General features: G+C 40.2%; 3 protein-coding genes across 4 annotated transcripts in view; 1 reads left to right on the top strand and 2 right to left on the bottom strand.

Annotated features, from left to right (window-relative positions):
- Positions 1-2,005, bottom strand: part of mtus1a (microtubule associated tumor suppressor 1a) — a 29,190-nt gene extending 27,185 nt beyond the window's left edge. Inside the window, exon 1 of one of the 2 annotated variants that reach the window (XM_039812795.1) lies at positions 1,458-2,005. The gene's annotated coding sequence lies outside the window, so the exon portion shown is untranslated. The remainder of the gene's footprint in view (positions 1-1,457) is intronic. The other variant, XM_039812792.1, reaches the window with a different exon arrangement.
- A 444-nt stretch (positions 2,006-2,449) lies between these two features.
- Positions 2,450-10,204, bottom strand: sybl1 (synaptobrevin-like 1). The gene is made up of 8 exons (XM_039812798.1): positions 10,065-10,204; positions 9,461-9,638; positions 6,089-6,146; positions 5,605-5,742; positions 5,393-5,483; positions 4,122-4,189; positions 3,896-3,988; positions 2,450-3,545 (listed from the first exon to the last, which is right to left on the bottom strand). The coding sequence occupies exons 2-8, from the start codon at positions 9,604-9,606 to the stop codon at positions 3,480-3,482; spliced, it is 660 nt and encodes a 219-aa protein (XP_039668732.1). The 5' UTR covers positions 9,607-9,638; positions 10,065-10,204; the 3' UTR covers positions 2,450-3,479.
- Positions 10,205-11,075: 871 nt separating this feature from the next.
- On the top strand, positions 11,076-20,052 carry polr1d (RNA polymerase I and III subunit D). Its single transcript, XM_039812799.1, has 5 exons — positions 11,076-11,205; positions 15,010-15,107; positions 15,547-15,623; positions 18,897-18,979; positions 19,737-20,052. Exons 1-5 carry the CDS (start codon positions 11,167-11,169, stop codon positions 19,782-19,784), a joined length of 345 nt encoding a protein of 114 aa, XP_039668733.1. The 5' UTR covers positions 11,076-11,166; the 3' UTR covers positions 19,785-20,052.
- Positions 20,053-26,097: the final 6,045 nt, after the last annotated feature.

Genomic DNA, 26,097 nt, shown 5'->3' with positions numbered 1-26,097 from the left:
ACGTATGCTATTTATGCTTAATCTATACAAGGCCCCTGACCCTGGGAACCACTGTCTAATCTTAACTAGAGACAAGATGTAAACCATGGTATAGATATAGGTATTATTGCCTCAGAGTTCTGAGAATGAGTCTTATATCCTGTAAAATCAGTTATTTAGTGGATCTAGTTATGTAATCTAAACATTTGATAAGAATTCTAAGAACTAAGAATTTGATTTCCATTTTCAGCAGAATTTGGAAAAGTATCCAGTCCGAAATTCAGACCTCAAACCTCAGTGATGCATGTTGCACCCTAACCAGTATACACTCTGAAAGTGGATACAATACATTCAAAACTAGTAGGATTACCGGCCAAACTCCCTCTGATATCTGACCCTCACTCGCTACTGTGTGGTCTACTGGACCCTGTGTTTTGGGACTCCATTCAGCCTTGTCAAACTATATAATGCGGTTATTTTGTAATTGTCTCAGATGCATTTTCAACATTCCTGTTTGATACAAGGCCTCACTAAGTTTGTCCAATGCAAGTTGCTGCCTTCAGATTGCATTATACATTTAAAACCAAGTGAGATCAACAGAACAGTGCTCCTCTATTTCTTAAGCCCCTCAGGCACTATGCAGAAAGGCTCAAATGGCCTTTCCTTGCCTTTGCATGGGTGACTGAACATTTCAGTATCATACAGTGAGCAGTTACGAGTAGCAGGGCCAGCCATCAAAAGGCCAGGCACAGAGCTGCACAACACTACTGCAGGGCAGCAGGTCAAGCTGGGGGATTCCAACCAGCATACCAGGGACAACGCTGTCCTCTGTAAAGCACAGGGGGACAAAAGCCTGGTTAGGGAGAATAGCATGGCTGTCTTTCAACAGTCAGAATATTAGTCAGTCTGCTCCAGCAAGAATAAATAGAAAAAAAGGCTTTCAAGATAAAGCTGTGGGCCTATGTCATCTAGTGAATAAGAGGCATGTCAGATGTGTCAGCAGCTGTGCAAATGTATCCTGGTTTGCTCTCCATTCAGTTAGCCTAAACTGTGAGGCTCACATGGAATACACCACAACAATAACAAACATTAAGTTGCACATTGTGTTAAGATACTTTTTTGAGATGCAGGTCAAGAATTACAACACAAGCTCAAACCGAATTGTGTTGGATATTCAACTATATTCTGCAGTAACACATTTTAGAACAGTGTTTGGGTGTTGTATGTTTGTACTGTATAGCACCTTTTGAACAAAATGATTTAACCTTGCAATAATGTGTGATTAACACCACAAACATAGCTTACACTTTTATTTATATGTATATATATATATATATAAAATTACAGTTTAAACTAGTTGCAAGCATTTACAGGCAGTCAACAGTCATCTAGTTAGACATGTACACGTATTTAAAAGCCAAAATCAAATGAATGAATTTTGCTGGGTGTGTTTGGAGTAGTAGCTACTTCATTCATACCTGGTTCCCGTAAAACATGAGGTCATTTTCGGATCTATACAACTGCGCCCTCCGCACCTGACTGACAGATTATCCCTGTGTGAGCCCTCCTTCAGCCAGTTGAGCTATAATTAGATCAGGAGTAAACATATCCATCTACAAATAGCAAGGAAAATACTCTTTCAAGTCAATACATGGTTTTAAACACAGTAACTTTAGACTACGTCTGAGACACTTTAAAGAGTGGGCAATAAGCTACTACTGTGTTAAAATACCCAGGTATTACCTAATTTTAGCGGTCTTGAATAAAGTTACAAACATAGCGGACTACTAGCCATACATTGGGCTCCAACCATGAATTGTAACGGCAAAAACAAAAATGGAGCACAGCAAACAGCGGTTGACAATAAACACTACAATTAGCTAGCTTAATGTTAGCTAGTTACCTATCAAGCAAACAAGACCCCAGGCGCTACAGATCATTTTTGTTGACAGGAGGCTGAACATTTAGTAAGTAGCAATAAACTAAACTTAAGTGGGTAAGTTATGTGGGAGAAACATATAAACTGCCTTACCAATTGCCCAATAATTAATAAATACAGTAACGTTAGTCAATTAAGTTAGTAAAAACTCATAGTTTAACATTACAAATCAACACGCTTGTAACGTTAACGTTACCTGTCACAGGAGCGAGCAGCACCGACGGGAGCGCGCCGCTGAGGAGGTGCTAATCAACAATTACTTTCACCTGGTCGTTTCCCTTTTTCCTTATCAAACAAACGTGTGTTAAACTGTGATTCACAACTACCGACCGGTCATACCGGAGTTCAGCTCATATTGTCCCGTAGAAGTGATGAACTTGAAATTGTTAGCTAGAACTTTGACTAGTGATAAGTTGGCGTCCCCTTACAACCAACAGTTAAAGTCACTTACAGTTGCCTGCTCAGTTTAGCTCTTATTAATGTAATTAGGTCAGACGTCCAACATGATAGCCACAAATATCAAGACATCTCTATTGTTTTCCATCTGAAGAGATCAACCACTTGATACATCAGATTTTATTATTTCAAATCTGGATGTACAATAATTACATGATTATAAATCATATGATGCCAGGAAGCAAATGTATGTACAGTGTAAAAAGTGCATTGTGTTAACAAAAAGAACATATGAGCTCACTGAACATCCTAGCAGAGGTAAAAGGTGAAAGATGGCCTCCTACTAAAGTGTTAAAGAGATAAGGATTTCCTCAAAAACCAAGCTGCATTCAAAAGAACCATTACATCTTTTCAGTCGGTAATATCAATCAAATTTACAATATTTATTTGTATGATCATATCTGGTATTTTACAACATCCATTTTAGAATATACTACTCTGCTTGGTGATAAACGATGAAGGGAATCTGTTTCTCAGCAAAAAGGGGCATTCATGACACACCGCCAAAATGGTTCGTTAGACACTTGCCAATTGAGACATACTGTATACTGCATCAGTATTGTGGTATTCCTTCTTAATAGATCTGCAACATGCTACCTATACTTGCAGGTCTCACATACCTCTGTTGACATCAAAGGAAATTAGGACAAAGGAAAGGACAGTAACAAAGCAATCATTGCTATCTTTGTGCTCCATTCTGTTATCATTCTGAATGGATTCAATAAATAAATGGGACAGTATCACAAACTCATACATCAGGCCACTACGTGCATGAGACAGGATGGATGTAACGGACTACTATAAAACAAGATTATTGTTCTACATCAGTTTTAGGCCACATGGCTGCTGTCCATTAGTGGTGGTATGAGGTGGGACTCCCTGTCCAGAAGGCAAGTGAATGTGCACACTATCAAAGAGGGGGGGCGAGGGAGGAGGCAGGAGGAGAAGCTGCAACGTGTGTCTTCCGGGGATGTTGAAGCTAGAGGAGTAGAGGAAGGAAAGTTGTGTTTCCTTTTGTGTCCACTGGCAGGCAGAGTTGAACAGGCGCTTCTCCCCCTCTTCCTTTTTTTCCTTTATCTCCTTCTCTTTTATTCCCACTCGCCTCTCATTTGACACAAGTGGGCCAGCTGAGGCCTCCGCAGGCAGCAGAAACGATTATGTAAAGGATCACCTGAAAAGAGGACAGTAACAAAGTTCACTTCCTGCGCCACTGTTTGATTAATCGTGCAGTGAGCCGTATAGTCGCAACACACAGGAGTTCCTTCAGTCAATGTCAAACAATGCTGTAGAGCCGTCTGAGGACAGATCATTGCTGCAATGGATCATTATTATTAATGTTAAGTTAATACAGGAGTTGTACAGGACAGCTGAGCCTCATCATAGCTGAAAATCTATCCTAATTTAACATGTTAATGGGAAAATAAAACAACAATCTATTATAAGTAATAATCCAGCATATTACATTGCATCCCACTAACAACCAACACCTCAACAATTACATTTTTTTGTATCCATACTCACCAGGCACACCAGCACAATGACAACAGTCAGCTTGATGTTCTTCATACACATGGCTCGAGCCAGGTTACGACTTGTGGTCTTAAATGTGACCGACTAAATGGAGAAAACAACATCAGGGACAATATTTGTGTATCAGTAGCTTGCTAGATTACTGTTGAAAGTACAGAAACATTTATACTGCCATTTAATATCATGCACCAGAAAACAAATTTGTCTTTAAACTCACTGAATCAACCAGATTTTCTGTCTTGTCAATCAGCAACTCCAGCTTCTCTCCTCTCTGAGCTACCAAGTCTGTGAAAAGACACAAAGGCTCCAGTGTAATGAGATTCATATCAAATGCTTGGTGAAATGTGACTGACATTTGAGACAGTAATCCTCCAGTTTTCATCAGATCTTTTAGCCATTAAATTATTGCATAACTTTTTGTCCAGAACATTTGCTTTGGGCATGAAGGCCAACTTATATACTATCATGCTGTGCATCATTGGCACAGCATAATGAAGAGGCTACTGATGCAGCCACAGCACACGGCATTCATTTATGCCACTAACACATAGTAAGCTTTTTTCTGATTCAATTAAATGGATATGTTCTTTCATTATTACCTCAAAAGAGGTCATATTAAGGTGCTATATTCGATATTCAGAACATTAATATGGCAGCAAACAACTATGTATAGATGTAGTGGCGTAATGACATCCTGAGCAGAGAATGAAGTCACACTCCCATTTTCTAACCCGAGCTTCTCTATTCTTTGTTTTTGGAAGCTGGACCAATAAGCTGGATGCCAACCGCAATAAAACTAGGAGAAGAAGAGGTGAGATTTGTATGCAGGCAATCCAGGCCCAGACTCTGAAACTCTGAAAACTCTGAATATATAGCACCTTTGAGCAGGCCCAGATCTAGGCAAAGGCATTCTAGGCAAGCGCCTAGGGCCCATCTGCCACTAGGGGGCACAGTAATTATTATAAAATATGTTTTTATAATAATAATAAAAGAAATTTAAATGTAAATTTCCAATCTAACACTTAATCTAAACTTGTATATATGTTTTAATGAATATATTATTATTATATTGTTTTAATAAAAAGTACAGTAAAGTAAAAACTCCAATTGCCTGAAAATGTGTTTCCGGTTCTGTATGATAGCTAGCCATTACGGTTACACTGCGACTTTTCTGGGATGCTTTTGGCTGCAGCAAAGCGGAAAAAAAGAAAAATGGAAAAGAAGAAGAAAAAAAAAAAGGAGAAAGAGGGGGTTTACACAAGTTTCTCTCAGGTCCTTCAAATAAGCCTAAAGTAGATGCATTAAAATACCTACATAAATAAGTTAGCATGATAATCATGTGGCAGTTAAAAGTGATCTTGTTTATTCACCAAATTAAGTATCCATTTGGAGGGGGCCTGATAAATTCTGTACGTCTAGCGTAATCTTTCCATTTAATCTGGCTCTGAAAGCATCATTGTGCCATGGGGAAACCCATGAGAAGCTCACCTATGTTGCGGACCATAATGCCCTTCAGGTCATCCACCTGCATCTGAGTCTCAGTGACACGATCTGATCCTCGTTGGTCGGAGTGGTGTTTCTACAAAAAGAAAGGTAGGGGAAAAGATGGAAATGGAAAGGTGATCTAAGCATATTTTGAAATTCTGTAAATCTGTATGTGTGGTAGAAAGATGCTCACGTCAGGCTCTTATCATACTCACCATCTGAGCTGCCAGTGTTGAGGAGAACTCACTGTTCATGGCGTAAGGCAGGGCAGTTTGTGCTCTCGACCCGTACGTTGTCTGGAAGCGCTTCTTGACTTCACTGAGGAAGCTGAATGCCCGTGATCTCTCAAAGTCCTTTAGTTCAAAAAAAGTTAAATATAAGAGTTACTTTTTTTGAAGTACATTCCCAGAAAATGTACCTTCTATATTGTTACCTTGTGACTCTTAATGTGTAATGTATCAGCCTGCTTCCTGTCGTAATCGGCTCAAGAGATTACTTTAAAAACATGAGTTGGAGATGTATTTGGGTGCCATAACATTATTTCTGTTTCTCCAAGTGGCTGGGTTACTCAACTTACTTCTCAACTCTTCTTTATATTCAACTATAAAGTGCATTTCAATTAACCTTACATATCTATCACTCAACTTCCCACTTAACCTTAAACAAAAACACAGATATCGGAGCCATTTATATACTTACATCATCAGTGATACACAGGTATATGATTCTGTCATGGCAGATGTAATGAAAGAGATAGCTAAAAAAAGAAAAAAATGTGTCTACATTAGATATACAGTTGAAAGTACAAAGTTGAACATAGTACACTATATGCACTGTAAAACGTCTAAGGAAACATTAACTACATAAAAAGGTGGTAAATGGGCTGTAACTCTAAATGACCGTGGTATTCTCCTCGTAGAGTTTTGAGTGAGGACACATTGCGTTTTGCCATTGTGGCATTTGATGTAGAGCCCGACCGATATATCGGTGGGCTGATATCGGCCGATTTTAGGTATTTTTTCAAATTATTGGTTTAACTATTTATAATGGCCGATAAATGCATATTTAAATAACAAAATAAAAACGGACGAAACACCCTTCAACCATGTTATGAGTGTTGCTGTTGCATAGTCTGTCCACCAGAGAGCGCTGTACAACCTCCCTGTTGGCAACACTCTTTGATTTTTGTTGTTGTTATTGTGTTTTTGTTCTAAAGATTTTAAGTTTCATATATATAGTTTGTATTTTTATACATTTTATTTATCAGAACTTTAATATATTTTAATGTTCCTCTGTTCTGTTGTGACAATAAAACAAACAAGTTTATTTTGAAACTGCATTATCATATTATTTTAGTGAGGACCCATAAATAACTACAAATAACTAATCCTTTATCGGTCGGACTCGAACTTGATGCCACTTTATTGTTTCAGGTTGTGGTTTCCTGCAGTGTGCCTTCTGTAAGCTCTGATGTCTGAGCTTTGAGTGATCTAGAGCTTGTCACATAATATGCGCTAATATATGGCAGTCCACACTGAGCACAGAAATCATTATATCATTGAAGAAAACGCTTTAAATCGTGTGGACATTACCACACCAAGGCTAATCACTGGTTTCTGGTCTCATGTTGAAGTAGCGTTTAAACACACACTATAATAATCAGATTATTCTCCACTTTATACAGAATTATGTCCATGTAAATGCAAACACGATTACCTTTTTCAGGCTTTAAAAAGGTCCCATGGCATGAAAATGTCACTTTAAGAGATTTTTTAACATTAATATTAGGGCTGTCAAATGATTAATTTTTTTAAATCAAGATTAATCGCTGAATTTCTATAGTTAATCGCGATTAATCACATGTTTTATCAGATGATTAAAAGTCTATTATTTTGCATTTCAGAACTGTTTTTAAGTACATATTAACAATGGAAAGCAATTCTTACCAGTGTATCTTGATTGGAAATCAAATGAATGCAAAGAAAGTTACTTTATGAACTTGACTTTAAGATTTGTATTAGTTTATTATTTATTTACTGTAAACAAAAGAAAAAAAGAAAAAAAAGAAGGGTACTAAACAACAGTCAGCAACTTGTTTATTGTTAAGGCCATGGTCAAAATTAAAGATTTAATAATAATGTAATAACTATAACAAAAACTTATTTCACCAGTAAATTGCTGTTGAACGACAGAAACAAGCACCAGATGGGAAAATGGTATTTTACAATTACTGTGAATGCACCACGAGGCTACCTGTTTTACCTGTCTGTGTTGTTTAATTCCGACAACGGCAGCTGCTGCGCTGCAGAGCAGACTGTTAGGTCCTGCTGTTGGAATCCTCTACAGTGAAATACAGTCACACTTTACACTGTTTAACGTTAGCTGTCAGCATTTTAACCGTGTTTAATCCAGCTGCTAGCTAAAGGTAGGCTAACGTTACCTGTTGTCAGGTGTAGTGTAAAGTCAGGCACCGAAATGAGGCACAGAAATTATTATTCGGTCTCGTTACTACCGTTTAGGTTGGCACGTTTCGGTACCCAACCCTACTTACCAGAGTCAATATAGTGTGCAGTAACTTCTAAATAATTTTGATTACTCACTGACGTCCAGTGGTCAACGGTTGATGAGACAGCGTTTGTGTTTTTTTTTTCCACACAGGCGTTCTTTCCCCCTCCCAAAAAAATAGTGCTTTGCCTGAGCCCACTAGCATCAACCTGAGTCCCGTTAACTGTCCTATGCTTAGCTCGTAGCTGGTAGCTCAAGCTTGACATGCTTCGGTGATATTTTAATTCGGCTTTACACAATGTGCATATGGCTTTCGACTTGTCTACTGAGCCGTCTGGGAGTTTTGGAAAGTAAAAAGCGCCATTCAGAATGGTGTTTTCTGCTGTCTTTCTCCATCATGCCTGCAGCCTGCAGCAGTAGGATGTGTTAGGAGGAAGTATGACAGCTTGATGATAAGTAAAGGTGCGGCAAAGGGTCAAAATAGTAGCCTGTTAGGCACGACGTGAAGCAGAGTGAAGTGAAAATAAATTAATAAATGGCGGCATGCGATTAAAAAACAATTAACGCGTTATGCTGACAGCCCTAATTAATATGCATTCCCACCTTGCTCCTTATGAGGTCATAAGGAGCAAGGTTACCTCCCCTTTCTCTGCTTTGCCCGCCCAGAGAATTTGGCCCACCCATGACAGAGAGAGAGACATCATGGCTTTCAAACGAGCAAAGTGGCAGTTGGTCAAGGCCACACCCCCACCCTCCACCTTGCCCCCCCCTCTCTCCTCCTCAATAGCTACAGACACAGAAATGGCACATCCTAAGGAAAGCTCATTGTGGGACTGGCTCTAGTGGCTGTAATTCTGCACCAAGGCTGAATTTCGGGAAAGAGACTTCAGATACAGTGTTAGGGGACCATTAAGGTCTATATAAAAGAGACTTCAGATACAGTATTAGGGGACCACTAAGGTCTATATAAAAGAGACTTCAGATACAGTATTAGGGGACCACTAAGGTCTATATAAAAGAGACTTCAGATACAGTATTAGGGGACCACTAAGGTCTATATAAAAAGAGACTTCAGATACAGTATTAGGGGACCACTAAGGTCTATATAAAAGAGACTTCAGATACAGTATTAGGGGACCACTAAGGTCTATATAAAAGAGACTTCAGATACAGTATTAGGGGACCACTAAGGTCTATATAAAAGAGACTTCAGATACAGTATTAGGGGACCACTAAGGTCTATATAAAAGCATCCAAAGAGCACCATGTCATGGGACCTTTAAAAATTAGTCAGTGAACTTAGTAGGAGTAGGTCTGCCTTCATGACTTGTCCAGCAGATAAGAGGCATTTTATACAGCAACAGCTCTCTAGGTAAATTTGCCACTGTTTTTACCCATGGTGCACTTTCCATTATGGTACTTACCTGGTGGTCCCATCACCCCTTGTACATACTAGTGGGATACGGACCTTCCTAACACTAATGCAGACTAAGACATGCAGACCCATGTAGCCACAGAATACCAGTGTGTGACTGCTATGTGAAGGGAAGTGAGTAGAAATCCTACCTGCCGTGGCTGTAGGTCAATTTGTTATTCTCAGATGGGATTTTGGCTAAAATCTGTTCAGTCACTTCCAGGAAGTTGCCGCCACACCATGCGTGCTTTGCCAGGATGGTGGTTCCACGAGCCACCACAGCAAACAGGATTGCCATGGCAACAGCTAGTGTTACAGCTCTATTACACGCTGACAACACACAAAGAACAGTGAGATGTTACTGGCAGAGTCTGAGGCTGGGGAAAGAGGAGATTGCTTAACAGAGGATGATTCTGGTGAAACGTTTTAGGGTTACAGATAATACATCAAGAAATGAGGGGGGATGATGTGTGTTAATTAACGTTACTAACGTTAGTATACACTAAAATAACATGCGTTACTAGCTACATAACGTTAATCCAGTTGTCACGAGAAATGAAAACGAAAGACAGATTAACGGGGGCTGGAAAACAACAGGCTAGCTAGCTAGCTAATGATGTTGTTGACCAATGTAGCACGGCGTTTGGTGGGTAACGTTGGCGTTAACGTTAGACGTTTGCCGCAATAACGTTAACGTTACCAGTTTCTAGCAATGGAGCTGACGCAATAACAGTGATATACAAATTAATACGATACCTCGATGTGTCAACGCTGTCCAAAGAAGCTAATTTAGCGCCAGTTTCCAACATCTAAAGAGATTTAATTTGCTAGCAAGCTAGCTTGCTAATCCCTTTCGAGTGACTTCTGCTTTGCAAATCGCCCAGACCTCCAGACCGGAAAACAAACTCGCTCCTAGGCTAGGTAATGTAGTTTGTACCACATTCGTTATGCCATGCACCCAATAGTGTTGTTTCGTTTTAAGAACTACATTTTATGACTTCCTGTTATGCCGTGCTATCGTCACATGTTTTCAAAAATACGTCATGTTACGGCGACATTTTTGTTTTGTTTTTGGTTGGTAAGGAGCCCTTTTCAATGTCTTACAGGCAATCTTAAAGCTAGCTACTGCAATGGATAACTCCCAAGTGGGGTCCTTGAGGGGGTTCCAGGGGTCCCCAGCAAAAAGGGAAATAATATATGTTTTACTGTAATTCCATCCATTAGAAACAAAATGACAGAATGTTTAGCTACTAATTTAGTCATGGGTTTCATACACTTTAGTAATAAAACATCTAAAAAAAAACATCCTCTAAGATGGGGGACCCTGGGGACAACATCTTATCAAATGGGGGTTTGTGGTCGAATTTGTGTCAGTTTAGGGGTCCTTGATATGGTACAGTACATAAGGTGTTCAGTTGGAGAGAGGTTAAGTTTTCCTCTTTTACCCCCTTAAAAGAAATTAAGCAACCATTTTATTGATTATTCAAATACAGAAAATTAAAAAATGCAATGTATTTTAGTATGCATCTTAGAAGTATGTCTTACTGTTTTTCAGCCCCAATGGCAGCTTTCTGAGAGTAGGCTAGTTGTTTTTACTATAGCCAAGCAGATTTCCCCAACAGACATTTTTCAGACATTTTTTCTCACGTTGTACCCACATATATAACTTTAAAAAGTCAGGTATTTCTGAATATTTGATCAATGTTACTCCTATAATCACACACCCAGACTATGCTACAACAAAAAAGAAACACCTTTTGTGGAACAAAGGCCCTACCCTACGTCTTGCCTATCAGACAGCAGAGAGGGCTAACGCTCCACGACATCTGTATTGACGTAGAGAGTTGGAATGTGAAGCATGGCTGTGGAAGGCGAAAAGAAACCAGTCCTGGAGATGGTAAGACGCTTATATGACTTATGATTTAGTTTTTATAGACATAGCTACATTTATTTGCCATTGTTAAACTCTGTTTGTGTGAAAATATTCAACAAAAGAAGCTATCAATAGCATTTCGACTGCTTGTAAACGTCTCACGTGGGTAGCTAACTGCTACAGAAGCTAGCGTTAGCAGTTATTCCACCTGAATCCAAACTTCACTTAACGCTGTTCTCTTTAATGCAACATTGCTTGTAGACTGATAGTATGAGTGGCATTATATGAAGCTATGTTATGACAAAGGAAACATAAATTACTTTGCCTACTTTACAGTTGCTTCTAGTCCATAGCTGACTCCGAGTTTCTCCACTAGGGGGCAGTATTGTAACAAACCTGAGTGTTCCCACAGTTAGTTTCAGTATGCTGTTCAGTATGGTCAATTAGATTAAATCAGATTCGATTAGATTCAACTGTATTGTCATTGTGCGAAGTACAAAGACAACGAAATGCAGTTTGCGTCCAACCAGAAGTGCAAAAAGAGCAGAAAAGTGCAATGTCATATTCAAGTATAGAAAGGACAAGAAATATAGTGCAGTGCAGACAGTAGTATACAGTTTGTTTACAGAAGGTGGGTAAGAGTAATATAAATTAAATATAAATATGTGCAGTGTATTAGCAGTTACCTTTATAAGAGCAGAATAGATATGGCTATGTAATATTAACAACATGTACAGATATGTGCCATTAAGTAGCAGTGACATAATAATAGTTTTCAGAATAATATTGATATATGCAGTGTATTATTATAAGAAAAACAGAATAAATATGGATATTCAATATGAACCATAAAGACAGATATGTACAGTATGTACAGCTAGGGCTGGGCGATATGGACCAAAAGTCATATCCCGATATATTTTGGCTGAATATCGATATACGATATATATCCCGATATTTTTTTCCGCGAAGTGAGAGCAAATGTTCAGTCAAAGCCCAAATCAAATATGACATGTCACAAGTAGTTTCATAGAAACAGTTGCAAAATCAAATAAATAATAAACCGGTTTCTTCACCTGGTTCATGATTAAATGCTCAGCTGTTCAAATAACAATAAAATGTAAACCTAAATACTGTATAACAGGAGTACCTTTTTTGAAATCAAAGCTCCATAGGCTATTTGTGATTCGTTCCAAAGGTCAATTAAGCTTTAGATATTAATATAATCTACTTTGTTCAAAATGTAATGCCTCATGCCTGTAAGCCTAGGTTATAGTCCCATTCTTCCACTTGATACTGCTTCCACTTAAATAAACTTAAGATGAACTATCGACTACAAAACAAAGAAATTTATTATGATCGGTTCACAGAACTGAGTCCAAACGGAAACTTCACCCTTCTGAACTAAGAGTTTCTGCTTCAAGGTGAAGTTTAAACAGACTGAAATGTCCAGGCTCATTCCTCCACTATTTATTTCTGTATGTATTTATGCGTTACATGTAATTTTAACGGGCACTGAGCTCCAGATCCTGCAGCCGCAGACGGTGCGCTGCCCGCTGTAGCTTCTTTCCGACCGCCTGCCGGCAAACTTAGTGGAACTTTCCGCCGGATATCGACATACAGTTCGTCCTGGACTACGTGTAAGATCCTACCGGTTCACCACTCTGTCTTTGGCTGGTCCGATCTGGATCAGCGGGGACCAGCGCAGCAGCGCGGCTAAGCTGTGTTTTTGGCCGGGGAAGAGACGCTGCGGCCGGCCACGGGCTCTCCGCCTCCGGCCCGCCGGAGCTCAGATTGCTGGTCGAAGGCGGCATATATAATCATAAAACACATTGTCACCTGTTAAATGTTATCCATTGCTGTTTGTTCTTTTCATTTCCTCTATCGAACATAATTAAGCAGTACAAAAGTCCGGCATCTTTAGCGTTGATCTGAATGCTTCGGCCCCCTGTTCCAAGATGGCGGCGGGTTTTGACGTATGTTTAGAACCTCACGGCGACATATCTATGGGAGCAAGGATCACATTTGAACTATATCGATATATGCGATATGGTCTAATTCCATATCTCATTTAAAAATATATCGATATATTTGTTTATATCGATATATCGCCCAGCCCTATGTACAGCTATGTGCAGTGTGGTAACAGTACCATTGTAGTACAGAATGTAGTACAAACAGAAAGGAGCTGCAAGGATTAATCGATAACAATTAAATTAATCACAAACTGTTTTAATAATTAATTAGGCCTAATCGGTTTGATTAATTGTTTTATGAAAGAGGTAAATATTCTCTGATTCCAGCTACTTAAATGTGACTATTTTCTAGTTTCTTCTCTCCTCTGTGACAGTAAACTGAAAATCTTTGAGTTGTGGACAAAACAAGACGTTGGAGGACGTCATCTTGGGCTTTGGGGAAACACTGATCCACATTTTCACCATTCTCTGATATTTTATAAACGAACAACTAATCCATTATCGAGAGATTAATCGAGAGATTAATTGACAATGAAAACAGTCTTTAGTTGCTGCCCTAAATATATAGCCTATTCGTAATGAGAATTAATAAATATACTCCGCAAAAAAAGAAACGCCCCTTTTTCAGGACACTATATTTTAAAGATACTTTTGTAAAAATCTAAATAACTTTAGAAATCTTTATTGTAAAGGGTTTAAACAATGTTTTCCATGCTTGTACCATGAACCATAAACAATTAATGAACATGCACCTGTTAAACGGTCGAAAAGACAATAACAGCTTGCAGGCGGTAGGCAATTAAGGTCACAGTTATAAGAAAATTAAGAAAGTAAAGAGACCTTTCTACTGACTCTGAAAAACACCAAAAGAAAGAGGCCCAGGGTCCCTGCTAATCTGCGTGAACGTGCCTTAGACATGGTGCGAGGAGGCATGAGGACAGCAGACGTGGCCAGGGCTAAGACAGCGCTACAGGGAGACAGGAAGTGCAGCTGATTGTCCTCTCAGTGGCAGACCACATGTACCAACACCTGCACAGGATCGCTACTTCCGAATATATCACACCTACGGGACAGGTACAGGATGGAAACAACAACCGCAAGAACTGGCCAGTCTGGTGCAGTACATGAGGAGGAGATGCACTGCAGTACTTAATGCAGCTGGTGGCCACATCAGATACTGAGGGCTACTTTTGATTCTGACCCCCCCCCCCCTCCCCCCTTTGTTCAGGGACACATTATTCCATTTCTGTTAGTCACATGTCTGTGAAAATTGTTCAGTTTATGTCTTGATTGTTAAATCTCTTAATGTTCAAATATTTGCATATGTTAAGTTTGCTTAAAATATCAAAGCAGTTGAAAGTGGCAGGATGTTTCTTTTTTTGCTGAGTATATATACAGCTTGTAAAACAATAAGTATAGAAAGTTAAGTGGCAGTATAACAAACTGTTTGAACCCCTCCCCCTCTGCAGTCAGTCTTATTAACAATAACACCCCACTGACCCCCCCCCCACCCATCCCTAGTCACTACACTTTGCACTTGCCTTCATCCTGGACTATACATCTGCCCATTGCACATACTATATATTTCTTTGCATTCTGCACTAAACGCCTTCAGCCTCCTTTGTCTTATATACCAAACAGCTATTTTGTATATATTTGTTTCTGTATTTATTGTTTATTTATTCATGTTTAATATGTTTGTGTATGTATGTCACCAAGCCAAATTCCACGTAGGGTAACTACTGTGGCAATAAACTCCTTTTTGATTCTAATGGTAGCGTGACAAGTGATGAGCTCAAGGGATTTAAAAGTCTTCTGGCGTGTATGTGTGATGTTTTTAATAAATCCTTAGGTCCAGGCTGATGGGGCTGACGAGGGCTGTGTGACGTTTGTGCTGCACGATGAAGACCATACGCTGGGCAACTCCCTCCGATATATGATCATGAAGACGTAAGGGTTTTGTTTTTTTTAAACAAGTGCTACTTTAAACTCAAGCATGTAGTGGTCACAGGTTTTTTTTCTCCTTTTAACCCCTGTACTCCCGTAGGATGCTGTTTTTGAGGACAAAGAGCATGACTGATGGTTCATTTTTGTCATTTTTTGATTTGACTTCAGCTGGAGGAGTTTTTTTTTTCCTTATAACTCATAGAAGCCATTCTGACAGTTTATGGTCATATCACACAGGGACTCTTAAAGGACAATTCCGGGGCAAAATGAAACTAGGGGTTAATAACGTGTACCGAGTTGAACGTTCTCTGGGACATGTTTTCCCAGGTCAGCTGGGATGAGTTGATAGTGGAAAACTTGTAATAACACCCTTTTTATTTTTTTTAAGCAAACCATTGATAACGATAACAAACCTTGCTTTCACTTTCCTGTTTCCCGTCAGTGTGGATGTGGATTTTTGTGGCTACACCATCACCCATCCGTCTGAGAGCAAGATCAACTTTCGCATTCAGACACGAGGTGAGAGACCTGTCACTCATCTTCTTATCCTTCTTCTTACAATCTGCGTTAGTTTCTAGTGTGTGTACATGTGTCGGACAGCTAGACAGGAAACGTTTCTCGGGCTGTGTTGCAGAGTAAACATGTTGATTGGAGTCTTGTTTATTGACTTTGTCCAATCAGCCGAACAAGAAAGGCCAGTGGCTGGCTTTAAGTAACACACACATCCATATACACATGCACATACACCCCCTCCTGTTCTTGTCCACATAGAACTATAACCACATTGCACAAAGTGCCTACAGCCGCCCCATCACATGAAAGGACTCGGCAAGACTGAGAGAACAACTTGTTTTTGTTGTTGAACTAAGTTTGAGGATGCCGGGAGGATCTTTCCTAATGGCTCATCACAGCAAGACACAATGACCTTTCAGGCACCAGGAAAAACCCTAGTTCCCACTGTGTGTTCAGATGTTCAGCTAGCAGACTTTTCTATATTCATTTCTGTTATTACTGCTCTCCACCATGACCACAATGAAAAAGGGTGGCTGGACCCCATGTCAATTGGGAGAAGAGGGCCAGGACCGCAACTAACAATTCTTTTCATTCATATGGTTTTCAGTACTAATGGATTAGATGACTATAGCAAGATTAGAGTAATGTCTTAAAATGTCGTGCTTGGTTTAATCAACCTCCAGCAAAGCCAAGGCAGTCTGTTTATAACAATAAGAACCTGAAAAGAAACGAGTAACTCTTTGCACATGTGTGCAGTTGTAATCACTTTTGGTTGATTCTAGAGTTGCTGAGATTAATCGATTAATCGCCACCTATTTTATTAATCAATTAATCAGTTTGACTGAAAATGTTAAAATTCTCTGATTCTTCCTAAATGTGAATATTGTTTGGGTTCTTCACTTCTTTATGACAGTAAACTAAATATGTCTTCATGTTGTGAAACAAAACAAGACATTGGAGGAACTAACAACAAATCGATTAAAGGTGCAGTAGGTAAGACTTATAAAACTAACTTTCTGTCATATCTGCTGAAACTGCCCCTATGTTCCAGTAGAACTACATGAAGCCGGTCATTAAAAACAATCCAGCTCCTCTGGCACCACCTACAGCCTGTAGTGGGATTTGCAAGAATCCACCGCTCCCTGTTCAGATGCACCAATCAGGGCCAGGGGGTGGTGTCTAACTGCATGTCAATCATCACCGCGTCTCATTCATTCTCCCTTTTGGGGGGAGGGGCTTAGGAGACCGTTTTGGGCTTTAGCAGAAAGGGGGGAGCGACTGAGAAGTTGTCGATGTTCACATTTTTTGGCTAAGTCCTGGATCTTCACAATCCTACCTACAGCACCTTTTTAATCGTGAAAATAATCAACAATTGAAAAAGAATCATTAGTTGCAGCCCTAGTCGATTCCCATTCATTATTCATTTCCTGTTGAGATCAGCTGCTGCATTATTTTGTGTTTAAAGCCCTAGTGTGTAACGTTTGTAGTTGTTCATTATCAAAATCTGTGTTGCCCGTTCACAAACTTGTCCTTTTTTCATGAATATTGACCGCCGCCATCAATTCCAAGTATTCCTATTAACTTGGAATTTTACATTTGCGCTTGCATGAACTGGGGTAGACGCTCCATAATGATGCGCCATCTTGAAATACGTTAGCTGGTAAGGGACATACAGGCTATACTGCGCCGCCTTTCGCGTTTTCGACTCCCAGCTGCTGCTAATGGGTATCGTAGCTTCCCGGCCCCGGCAAGTTTGAAGAAGGAAACGTGGAGGACCACACGTATTCAAAATCTAAATTTCAGGAAGAGGAGTCTTCTTCTGCGCCCAGAATAAGAAAACGGATATTGAAAAGAGCAAGAGACCGGCGTCATCAGAATAAAGAGTGAACATTGGAGCTGCTTTGGAGGCACACACCAAATCCCAACTAGTTAATTATCCTCTGGACCGCTGCAGTTTCCTTTTCTTTCTCTCTCCTCTCAGCAGCGTTTCCTCCCCCTCCTCCTCTCTCCTACGCAGGGAACACTGAAGAGATGCCAAGAAACAATGACGGCACCACCACACCCACCGGCACCTGCAACACAAAGCATGAAGGGAAAGAGCGGCAGCCAGGAGAGGCGGGCTCGTCACATTGATTGTTGAATAACATTTTTATATTTCTTTGTACTTATATAAGTACAAAGTACTAATATACAGTAATTTGACTTTGGTTGAGTGCTGGGGTCCCTTTCCTTAACCCTTGAGTTGTCTTCCCGTCGACCGTGCAGCTTTTTATTTTTCTGCGTCAAAATTTACATTTTTTTTTTTTTCTTCTTCAACACTTCTGTTGCTTTTCCCCAAAGTTTTTTATAAGTTTGTCACTTCTTACAGATGTTTTAGTCACATTTTTCCTTTTTGTTATTTTTTTTTCAATGTTCTTTTATCATTTTTTTTTCTTCTCTCAAATGCTATAAAATTGAATAAAACACCCAAAGTACTGAGCTGATCTTTTATTTTACTAGTGAAGAGTAATGGTTGTATGGAACAATCCACATTATTTTTTGACAATTTGGTTGAAAGAAACCCAAATTTGACCGGAAGACAACAGGAGGGATAAAAGCCATTTGCAAACCAGTGCTTGCACACAAATTGCCCTTAGTGGCAGTGTCATGTTTCAGAGATGACAGAAATGAATGTCACTTGCCAATGTGTCGATACATGTGACATTGATTAAATAGGTCATTTGTTTTGATCAGTGAGCAAAGGAGAGAAACGATCCCACGCTGTAAATTGCAGCTTGCATGTTGCAAATTTGGTGAAACGGGCCCCTGAACAGCATGTCGCTCCTGCTTGGTTTCTTGATTTCTCTCGCGACTCTGGCAGCCCTCACACGACTGCCTACATCATCAGTGAAGAAAGGGAAAAAAAACAATCAAGTGTAAAGCCGCCAAACAAAAAACGCCCCCGACCCCCCCCCGCCCCCCCCCCCCCCCCCCGCGGGGCCGCGGGGGCGGCCCCCCCCCGCGGGGGGAAATGATTTCAACCTTGACCTAGTTGCCGCTGACCTTTTCAAGGCGCAACCAATTCCAGAACGTTCCCGCGCTGCGCTTTGTCTGTTTGCTCTTCGCCACTACCTCGCGGATCATGCGTAGGCTGCTTAAGTGTGAAATTTGTGGGCTCAAACATTTGTTGAATCCCGTGGAGATGATTGACCCACGAAGTGAATGCCTCAGTCGTGGTTGTTTTTGTGATTCCTATGAGTGGCGGTGGTTTTCTTCAGATGTATCTACCGTCTGTTTCAGGGGGGATTCCAGCAACCGAGCCGCTGCGGAGAGGCCTGAATGACCTCACTGATGTCTGTCAACATGTTCTCAACACCTTTCAAGTAAGCCTGTGTGTGTGTGTGTGTGTGTGTGTGTGTGTGTGTGTGTGTGTGTGTGTGTGTGTGTGTGTGTGTGTGTGTGTGTGTGTGTGTGTGTGTGTGTGTGTGTAGCAGCAACTTCCCCGCTGGACGGGTCCGGGTCTCTGCCCACAACAAGGCTTCTGCTCAGAGGCTGACCCAATGTTCTGACCTCTCCGCAGTGGGGAGGGCATGCAAGAAGCCAACCTTCATTTTCACATATGGGAAAACTAGTATTTTCGCCTGGGATGCAGGAAAAAACAGCCCCTGGGTTGTCTGGTGGGCTCTGTTTATTAGTCCCATAGTGAAAGGAAAGTCACTCGCCACTAGGGCTGCACGATAGGAGGAAAATATCTAAATATTTAATTTATCTAAATCTCTAATTGCAATATCTAATTTGACTGATGTTGCGATGGCGATATAATTCACGATATTGGAGGGAATGATCATTTTGTATCCTTATTCTTATTTTCATTGAAAAATATTATAATTAAAACGATGTATAGTGTGATTTTTGTGAGGATCTGTACCAAAGAAAGATTTTTTTTTTTCTTACATCTGATGGATAGGATTCGTAGGCCGGGACGTCTGGTTTGACACATATTTTGTCTTAAATTAATATATTTGGAAATTGCACTAGTCCATATTGCAATTTCGATAAAATTGCGATTAATTGTGTAGCCCTACTCACCACACTGTCTCTACTCCAGTTCTGACTTCATTTTCTTGTATTTTGTTCCAGGCGAGAGTTAATGAGTTCAAAGAGAGGCAGGAGCAGCCCATGGAGTGAAGAGCATTGCATATGTGTGACTATGAAGCTGTCACACAGTTTCTACAGACCTATGTCCCTTTTTATATATCTATAAGGTAGTATGAAAAGTTCTCCTCAAAATAGTTTGATCTTGTCATATTTAAACATTTGTACAGTTTTCATTTTTTGTATTATGTTGGGATTGATGCATGATGTGTCATTGTGTATCATTCCTGTGTTCATCAGTCCTGGATTTTTGGAATGATTAGTGTAATAAATGTAAGACATTAAACTTAGTCAACAAAGACTTTGATTTTCTTTCTTTTTTGTGTGGTGTGTGTGTGTGTGTGTGTGTGTGTGTGTGTGTGTGTGTGTGTGTGTGTGTGTGTGTGTGTGTGTGTGTGTGTGTGTGTGTGTGTGTGTGTGTGTGTGTGTGTGTGTGTGTGTGTGTGTTAGAAATCAAACACAAATAACACGTCTCTTAGACATTTGACTTGTGCTGAAATATTTATTTTCATAACTACTCGTGTAAAGTGTTTGAAAGATGTCCAAACCTAAAGAATGGGTCTCTTGAACCCAAAATTACTCTCATCTGTCCTTTGAAGCCATGTTTGTCCAGTGAAGGATGAAGTGTTAGCTAGAATGTCCTTAATTAGCAGAGGAATGTGTTGCGAGGGTCTACACGCAGTGCCAGGAAGACAGAGAGGGGAAATAAGGAGAGACGAGTGTAGCCAACGAGGTTAAAGTTACTTTTTGAGTTTAACCATATAGACCTCTGTCCCTCACATGATCATGCATGGCTGTCTCTGTGGGTAGAACTTATATATTTGATTAAATATATGTGCAGCAATGGAAATTCTATCAGAATTGTTAACAATATATTTATTGAAAATGTTCACCACAACAACAAAACCCAACAACAATGTAATGGAGTCATCATAATTTAACATCAACCCCCCCCCCACCCCAAATGACTGTGGCGTACACAGATAGAACGAGAGAAGAAAAATATAAATAGATAAAAAATAATTAAAAAAAGGGGAAAAAGAAAAGGTGAGACAAATAAGTTAAATCAGGATAGCAGTTATTACAAAAATGCTACTAATGTTCTCAAAGAAAAGCTTAATTCCAAGTCTTCCAGAGTCGCGGCCAAAGCCGATTTGAAAAACTGCTGTTCCCAGCAGCAGCAGCCATAAGCCCGCCCACCGACTCTATACACAATGTGATTGGCCCCGGCCAGTGTTTGGTTTTTCCAGCTCGCAAGCCAACGGAGAGTTGCTAGACTGACCCTGGCTGAAAATTACATTTGCTGCCGCTAGGTGCGTCTAGATTTCTAGGTTACCTCTAAGGCTGACTAATTAACATGCTATATGTTGTTTGTTCAATTTGTGCAAAGACCTTTGGAAAGAGTCAGGTAAGCTGTTGTCTGGCTCAACGGATGTACAGAGCTGGGATGAAGCCTGACATCACGCCGGATGGCCCTCCCCTACCGCTATCTCTTTTACAAGGGGGCAAGTTCAATCTCAATATGGCGTGCACCGTTTTGCTACTGGTTACATGTTTCCTCAGAACGGTGTGCATCAGGCTTTGAGTTATGCTTTCTCTCGTTTGGTGGACGTGTCTCTCGTTGATTGGCTGTGTCACAGGTGATACCCTATCAGCAGAGACGTGAAACTTGTAAACTTGTGGTAATAAAAAGGCAAATAGCTTGCACTCACAACATGGTGTTCAACGCACCCCCGTTTCAGTTTAAAACATGTGGCTCAGGTCACCGTCCGGGGCTTAGCACAGCCCAGGATGAATGTGATTGGTTTAAAGATATGCAAACAAGCCAGGGCGTTTTTTTTTCTCCCTATCCCAGAATACTTCAACTTCAACTTTAGTCTATTTGTCCCCGACGGGCAATTGGTTTTGCAGCGTTGAGCAATGCCATAAAGACATACAAGACAATAAAATACAAAAAAGCCTACATAATCTACTGTAAAGTAATAAAGTACTGAATGTTGTAGGCTTGAGGGAAACAACGGTGATCCCAGATTGACCTTCCCAATGTAGAATGTTTCCTATACACATACAATAGATAAGCAGTGTAGCCAGACCATACTTCAGTGCTGACACAGCGCAGTGGAGATAGATTTAGCTTTATATTTAGTGTTACAAATAATTGTGAGAGTTCTCATCTAAAGGCTCATTTATGTTCAATGTTCGATGCGTATACGGACAGAGCCTTTTGTCTGTACTCTGAGTTCATGAGTACTCAGCAGAAATCCTGGAAGCAATGTTGCCAATAGTTCAAGCAAGATGCGACAAACAGATTTGAAAACTTTTTGAGGAGAGGCCTGGCCTGGCAAGTTGGTCAGAAATTGAAAACATACTTTGCTCAGGAACAGGGAAAATCAGTTATTACAGAACAGCTGGTCGGGGATTGGACAAGAATTAAATGTGAGTTAGACCGTAGGGAAGAAAAAGTGAGGTCAGTGCGAGATTGATTTGTAATGTATTGTATTGCTTTAACATCCAGGCCAACATGAAGGACGCACGAAACTATGTGGGCAGTGACGTTTGAAATGGACATATCTATTTTCATATGTGAAGAGAGCATATATGAAGAGCAACACAAGAAAGTATATAAGAAAGACAGGATCAGTTCTAGACTTCTATTTATTGATCCTTTTGGGATAACTCCCGCAACGTTCTAGTGGTCCTAACACTAGAAAGAGGAAACTTTCGTAAAGCAAACTTCTGAAACTTTGGTTGAACAGCAGCCATTGTGACCACAAGTGGTAAATATGAGATGATGATAAAGTGTAAGTGTCAGTACCAAGTGTAACCGTAGCACAAGTAGATAAGAGTCATACAAGTTTAATCTAAGGTTTATTAACCAGGTACATTTTATCGCTAATGAATTTGATTATCATTCTTAAGAGAAAGAATGTCTTATATCTTCTTACTCTGAAATCTACTATAATGATAATGACCGGATGCAAACAGCAAATGTTAGTTTTTAAGTGCTCATATTCTGCTCATTTTCAGGTTCATAATTGTATTTAGAGGTTGTACCAGAAATAGGTTTATATGGTTTAATTTTCAAAAAACACAATATTTTTGTTGTACTGCACATTGCTGCAGCTCCTCTTTTCACCCTGTGTGTTGAGCTCTCTGTTTTAGCTACAGAGTGAGACATCTTACTTCTGTTCCATCTTTGTTGGGAGTCGCACATGCTCAGTAGCTAGGTAAGGACTACTAGCCAGTCAGAAGCAGAGTATGAGGGCGTGCCCTGACAGTACCTAGGTAAGGACTACTAGCCAGTCAGAAGCAGAGTATGAGGGCGTGCCCTGACAGTAGCTAGGTAAGGACTACTAGCCAGTCAGAAGCAGAGTATTAGGGCGTGCCACGCTAGCAGCTAGGCGAGCATTATAACGTGTGTTCCAAAGTGACCACGTTTGTCTCTGAAGTAAAGGCTGGACTACAACAGAGCTGTTTGGAGCAGTTGGTGAACAGGGTTTTCTGTTGGAGATGGTAAGTCCCTTTGGGGGGGACTTTGGGCTTTTTCACTTTGTAAACCTGTAACAAAGATATATAACACTATAAAGGAAAGGGGAAAAGCCAAAAAGCATAAGCACTTTTAAAAACGATTACATTTCAACTTTGAAAATGTCCAGCACAATTTAAAGTGCTGGCTGTAGAAGGGAAACTCCCCAAACCCGCGATATGTCCAAGACCACATCAAGGGTGACCACAAGACTTCTGTTGTATGTTGAGAAAATCATTTATCCTCAGCGACACAGGAAGACTAAAGCTTGCTGCTGTGAACAAATGTTTCTCCTAGCAAACAATATTTTGCAGTGTTGTGCCATGTTTAATGTGGTTTTGTTGAAAATGACCCGCTGTCAGAAAGCCCAGAATTTATTACACAAAGTCCTCGCTCAGACCAAGTTTTATTTAAAACACATTATTATGACATAATTTCACTCTTAATCGATATGATTTCTTTTTTTTGTTCTTTCTCCTTGTTTTTTTAAATGTCTTTATTGCAGTACTTGTAAAACTGTCAGTTTGCATTAATGATTTATTTTTAGATTTTTGTCTAGCCTATATTTTAATGCAGCAGCGTACAGTATGTGTGACTTCCGGGTTCATTGGTTTTTCAGATGTTAAGAAAAAAAAAATAATAATAATTTTCTCTAAAATGGACATTGAACCTCAGAAGCAAACCTATATGAATTACAAAATAAGAAATTAATGTAACTGCTAATAGTTTCCAAGAAACAGATTTACTGAATGAAAAAACATTCAAAACAAAAACTGATGTGAAAGAACTTGAGTTTCAGCAGTTCTTTCCATAAAGCTGCCTCTTGGAACTGGCCCCTGGGACCTAATGTCCAAAGCAATCATTTCAAACCAGGAAAAGGCTTGTAAAAGGTCATCTGTAACACATTTGATATGGTTTCTGTTGAGGGTCTCTGTCTGAAATCGGATGTAAACCAAATGAAACGCCTCCTCAAGGAAAAAAAGAAAGAAAGACGTGACGCCCAACTCAAGGAATCACATTTAACCTTTGACAGGCTGTTAATAACAGAGATGATTGTTTATGTTCATTCCTGTCAAGAGAATGCTCTTCGCATCGCTCTCTCTTAACACAGCTGTACTCTGATTTTAAAGGGGAAGTCAAGGAATTGTTGAGCGTTTGTGAAAGCGTGTTATACTCAGGGAACTGATATAACAAAAGAGATGTAAAGCACATTACATGATACATTTAAAGTGCTCATATTATGCTTTTTGGCTTTTTCACCCTTTCTTTTATTGTGTTATACATCTTTTTTGTGCACGTTATAGGTTTACAAAGTGAAAAAGTCCAAAGTCCCCCCCCAAGGGACTTCCCATCTCCAACAGAAAACACTGTTCACCAACTGCTCCAAACAGCTCTGTTGTAGTCCAGCCTTTACTTCAGAGACAAACGTGGTCACTTTGGAACACACGTTATAATGCTCGCCTAGCTGCTAGCGTGGCACGCCCTCATACTCTGCTTCTGACTGGCTAGTAGTCCTTACCTAGCTACTGTCAGGGCACGCCCTCATACTCTGCTTCTGACTGGCTAGTAGTCCTTACCTAGGTACTGTCAGGGCACGCCCTCATAATCTGCTTCTGACTGGCTAGTAGTCCTTACCTAGGTACTGTCAGGGCACGCCCTCATACTCTGCTTCTGACTGGCTAGTAGTCCTTACCTAGCTACTGAGCATGTGCGACTCCCAACAAAGATGGAACAGAAGTGCGATGCCTCACTCTGTAGCTAAAACAGAGAGCTCAACACACAGGGTGAAAAGAGGAGCTGCAGCAATGTGCAGTACAACAAAAATATGGTGTTTAAAAAAAAAAATTAAACCATGTAAACCTATGATCCTGAAAATGAGCATAATATGAGCACTTTAAAGGAAAAGTCAGCATGCCCTATAAACAGTGAAAATTACTTACAGTAAACTTTACAAGCACCCTACTTAAAGGTGCCCTGTGGAGATTTCTTGTACAAATTAGTTCTGTTCACACTCAGGTGTAACAGCCATTCTCCACTGGGTGCGTCTGTGCTGCCTTCTGGCTGTGTACCAGTTTTGTTCCATCTTTCGCCACGTGCCATACCACACCGGGAGCTTCTTGCCTGCCCGACTCGCACATTAAGTACTTTACAGAACAATCACGTGTTTATTAAACTAGTATCTACCCCCTACTCCAAGCATTCCTGTAATTAAACTCCACGCCTTCTCTTTTCTGGCGTTAAAAAGGATCTGTGATGTCTATTATGTCTTTCCACCTCCAAGATAGAAAATAGACCCGGTGCGTATCTTTAGCGGAGTGGAGAGCCGCTTCATGTGTGCTTCTGGGACACGCTGTGGAATATCAAGCACTGACTTGAATGGCTGCGCCGTGGCCCCTCTGGAACGCAGCGCAGACCGGTAAGGGTGTTCTCACCTAGCTGGTTTAAAGCAGTTGTTCCAAAACCAGGAGCGTTTTTTTTTTCGGAAGCTCGGTTTATTTGGGCATACAGTATATGAACACAGCAATCGCACTTGGATGATAGATCGAACAAGCAGGACGAGATCGCCAAGGGTGGTCTTGGCTCGCTTCCAATCGATCCCTGGAGCGGTTCGTTTGCAGTGCAAATGCAATTAACAGTTTTTTTCTGCGAAAAAAGACAAGGGAAATCTGCCCTGAGGCGAACTATTTCTGTAAGATTTCTAAATCAATCAATCAGACTTTTTTTGTATCGCACTTTTCATACATATAAAAGAATCCAAACAAAGTGGTAAATGGCTTTGTATTCAATAAAACACTCAATAATAACTTTAGGCAGAGTAGG

The sequence above is a fragment of the Perca fluviatilis genome, chromosome 10, assembly GCF_010015445.1.
Source record: "Perca fluviatilis chromosome 10, GENO_Pfluv_1.0, whole genome shotgun sequence".
NCBI lineage: Eukaryota > Metazoa > Chordata > Actinopteri > Perciformes > Percidae > Perca > Perca fluviatilis.
This window is presented reverse-complemented; position numbering and strand designations above follow the sequence as displayed.

What these genes read in the sequence shown, in the direction of transcription:
- polr1d (XM_039812799.1), top strand. Translation starts at nt 11,167, where the DNA reads ATGGCTGTGGAAGGCGAAAAGAAACCAGTCCTGGAGATG. An exon ending in AGAAACCAGTCCTGGAGATG is followed by an intron (nt 11,206 to 15,009) that starts GTAAGACGCTTA and finishes ATAAATCCTTAG; the next exon opens with GTCCAGGCTGATGGGGCTGA. An exon ending in ATGTTCTCAACACCTTTCAA is followed by an intron (nt 18,980 to 19,736) that starts GTAAGCCTGTGT and finishes ATTTTGTTCCAG; the next exon opens with GCGAGAGTTAATGAGTTCAA.
- sybl1 (XM_039812798.1), bottom strand. Translation starts at nt 9,606, where the DNA reads ATGGCAATCCTGTTTGCTGTGGTGGCTCGTGGAACCACCATCCTGGCA. An exon ending in CATTATGGTCCGCAACATAG is followed by an intron (nt 4,190 to 5,392) that starts GTGAGCTTCTCA and finishes GTCTTTTCACAG; the next exon opens with ACTTGGTAGCTCAGAGAGGA. An exon ending in TCATTGTGCTGGTGTGCCTG is followed by an intron (nt 3,546 to 3,895) that starts GTGAGTATGGAT and finishes TCCTCTTTTCAG; the next exon opens with GTGATCCTTTACATAATCGT.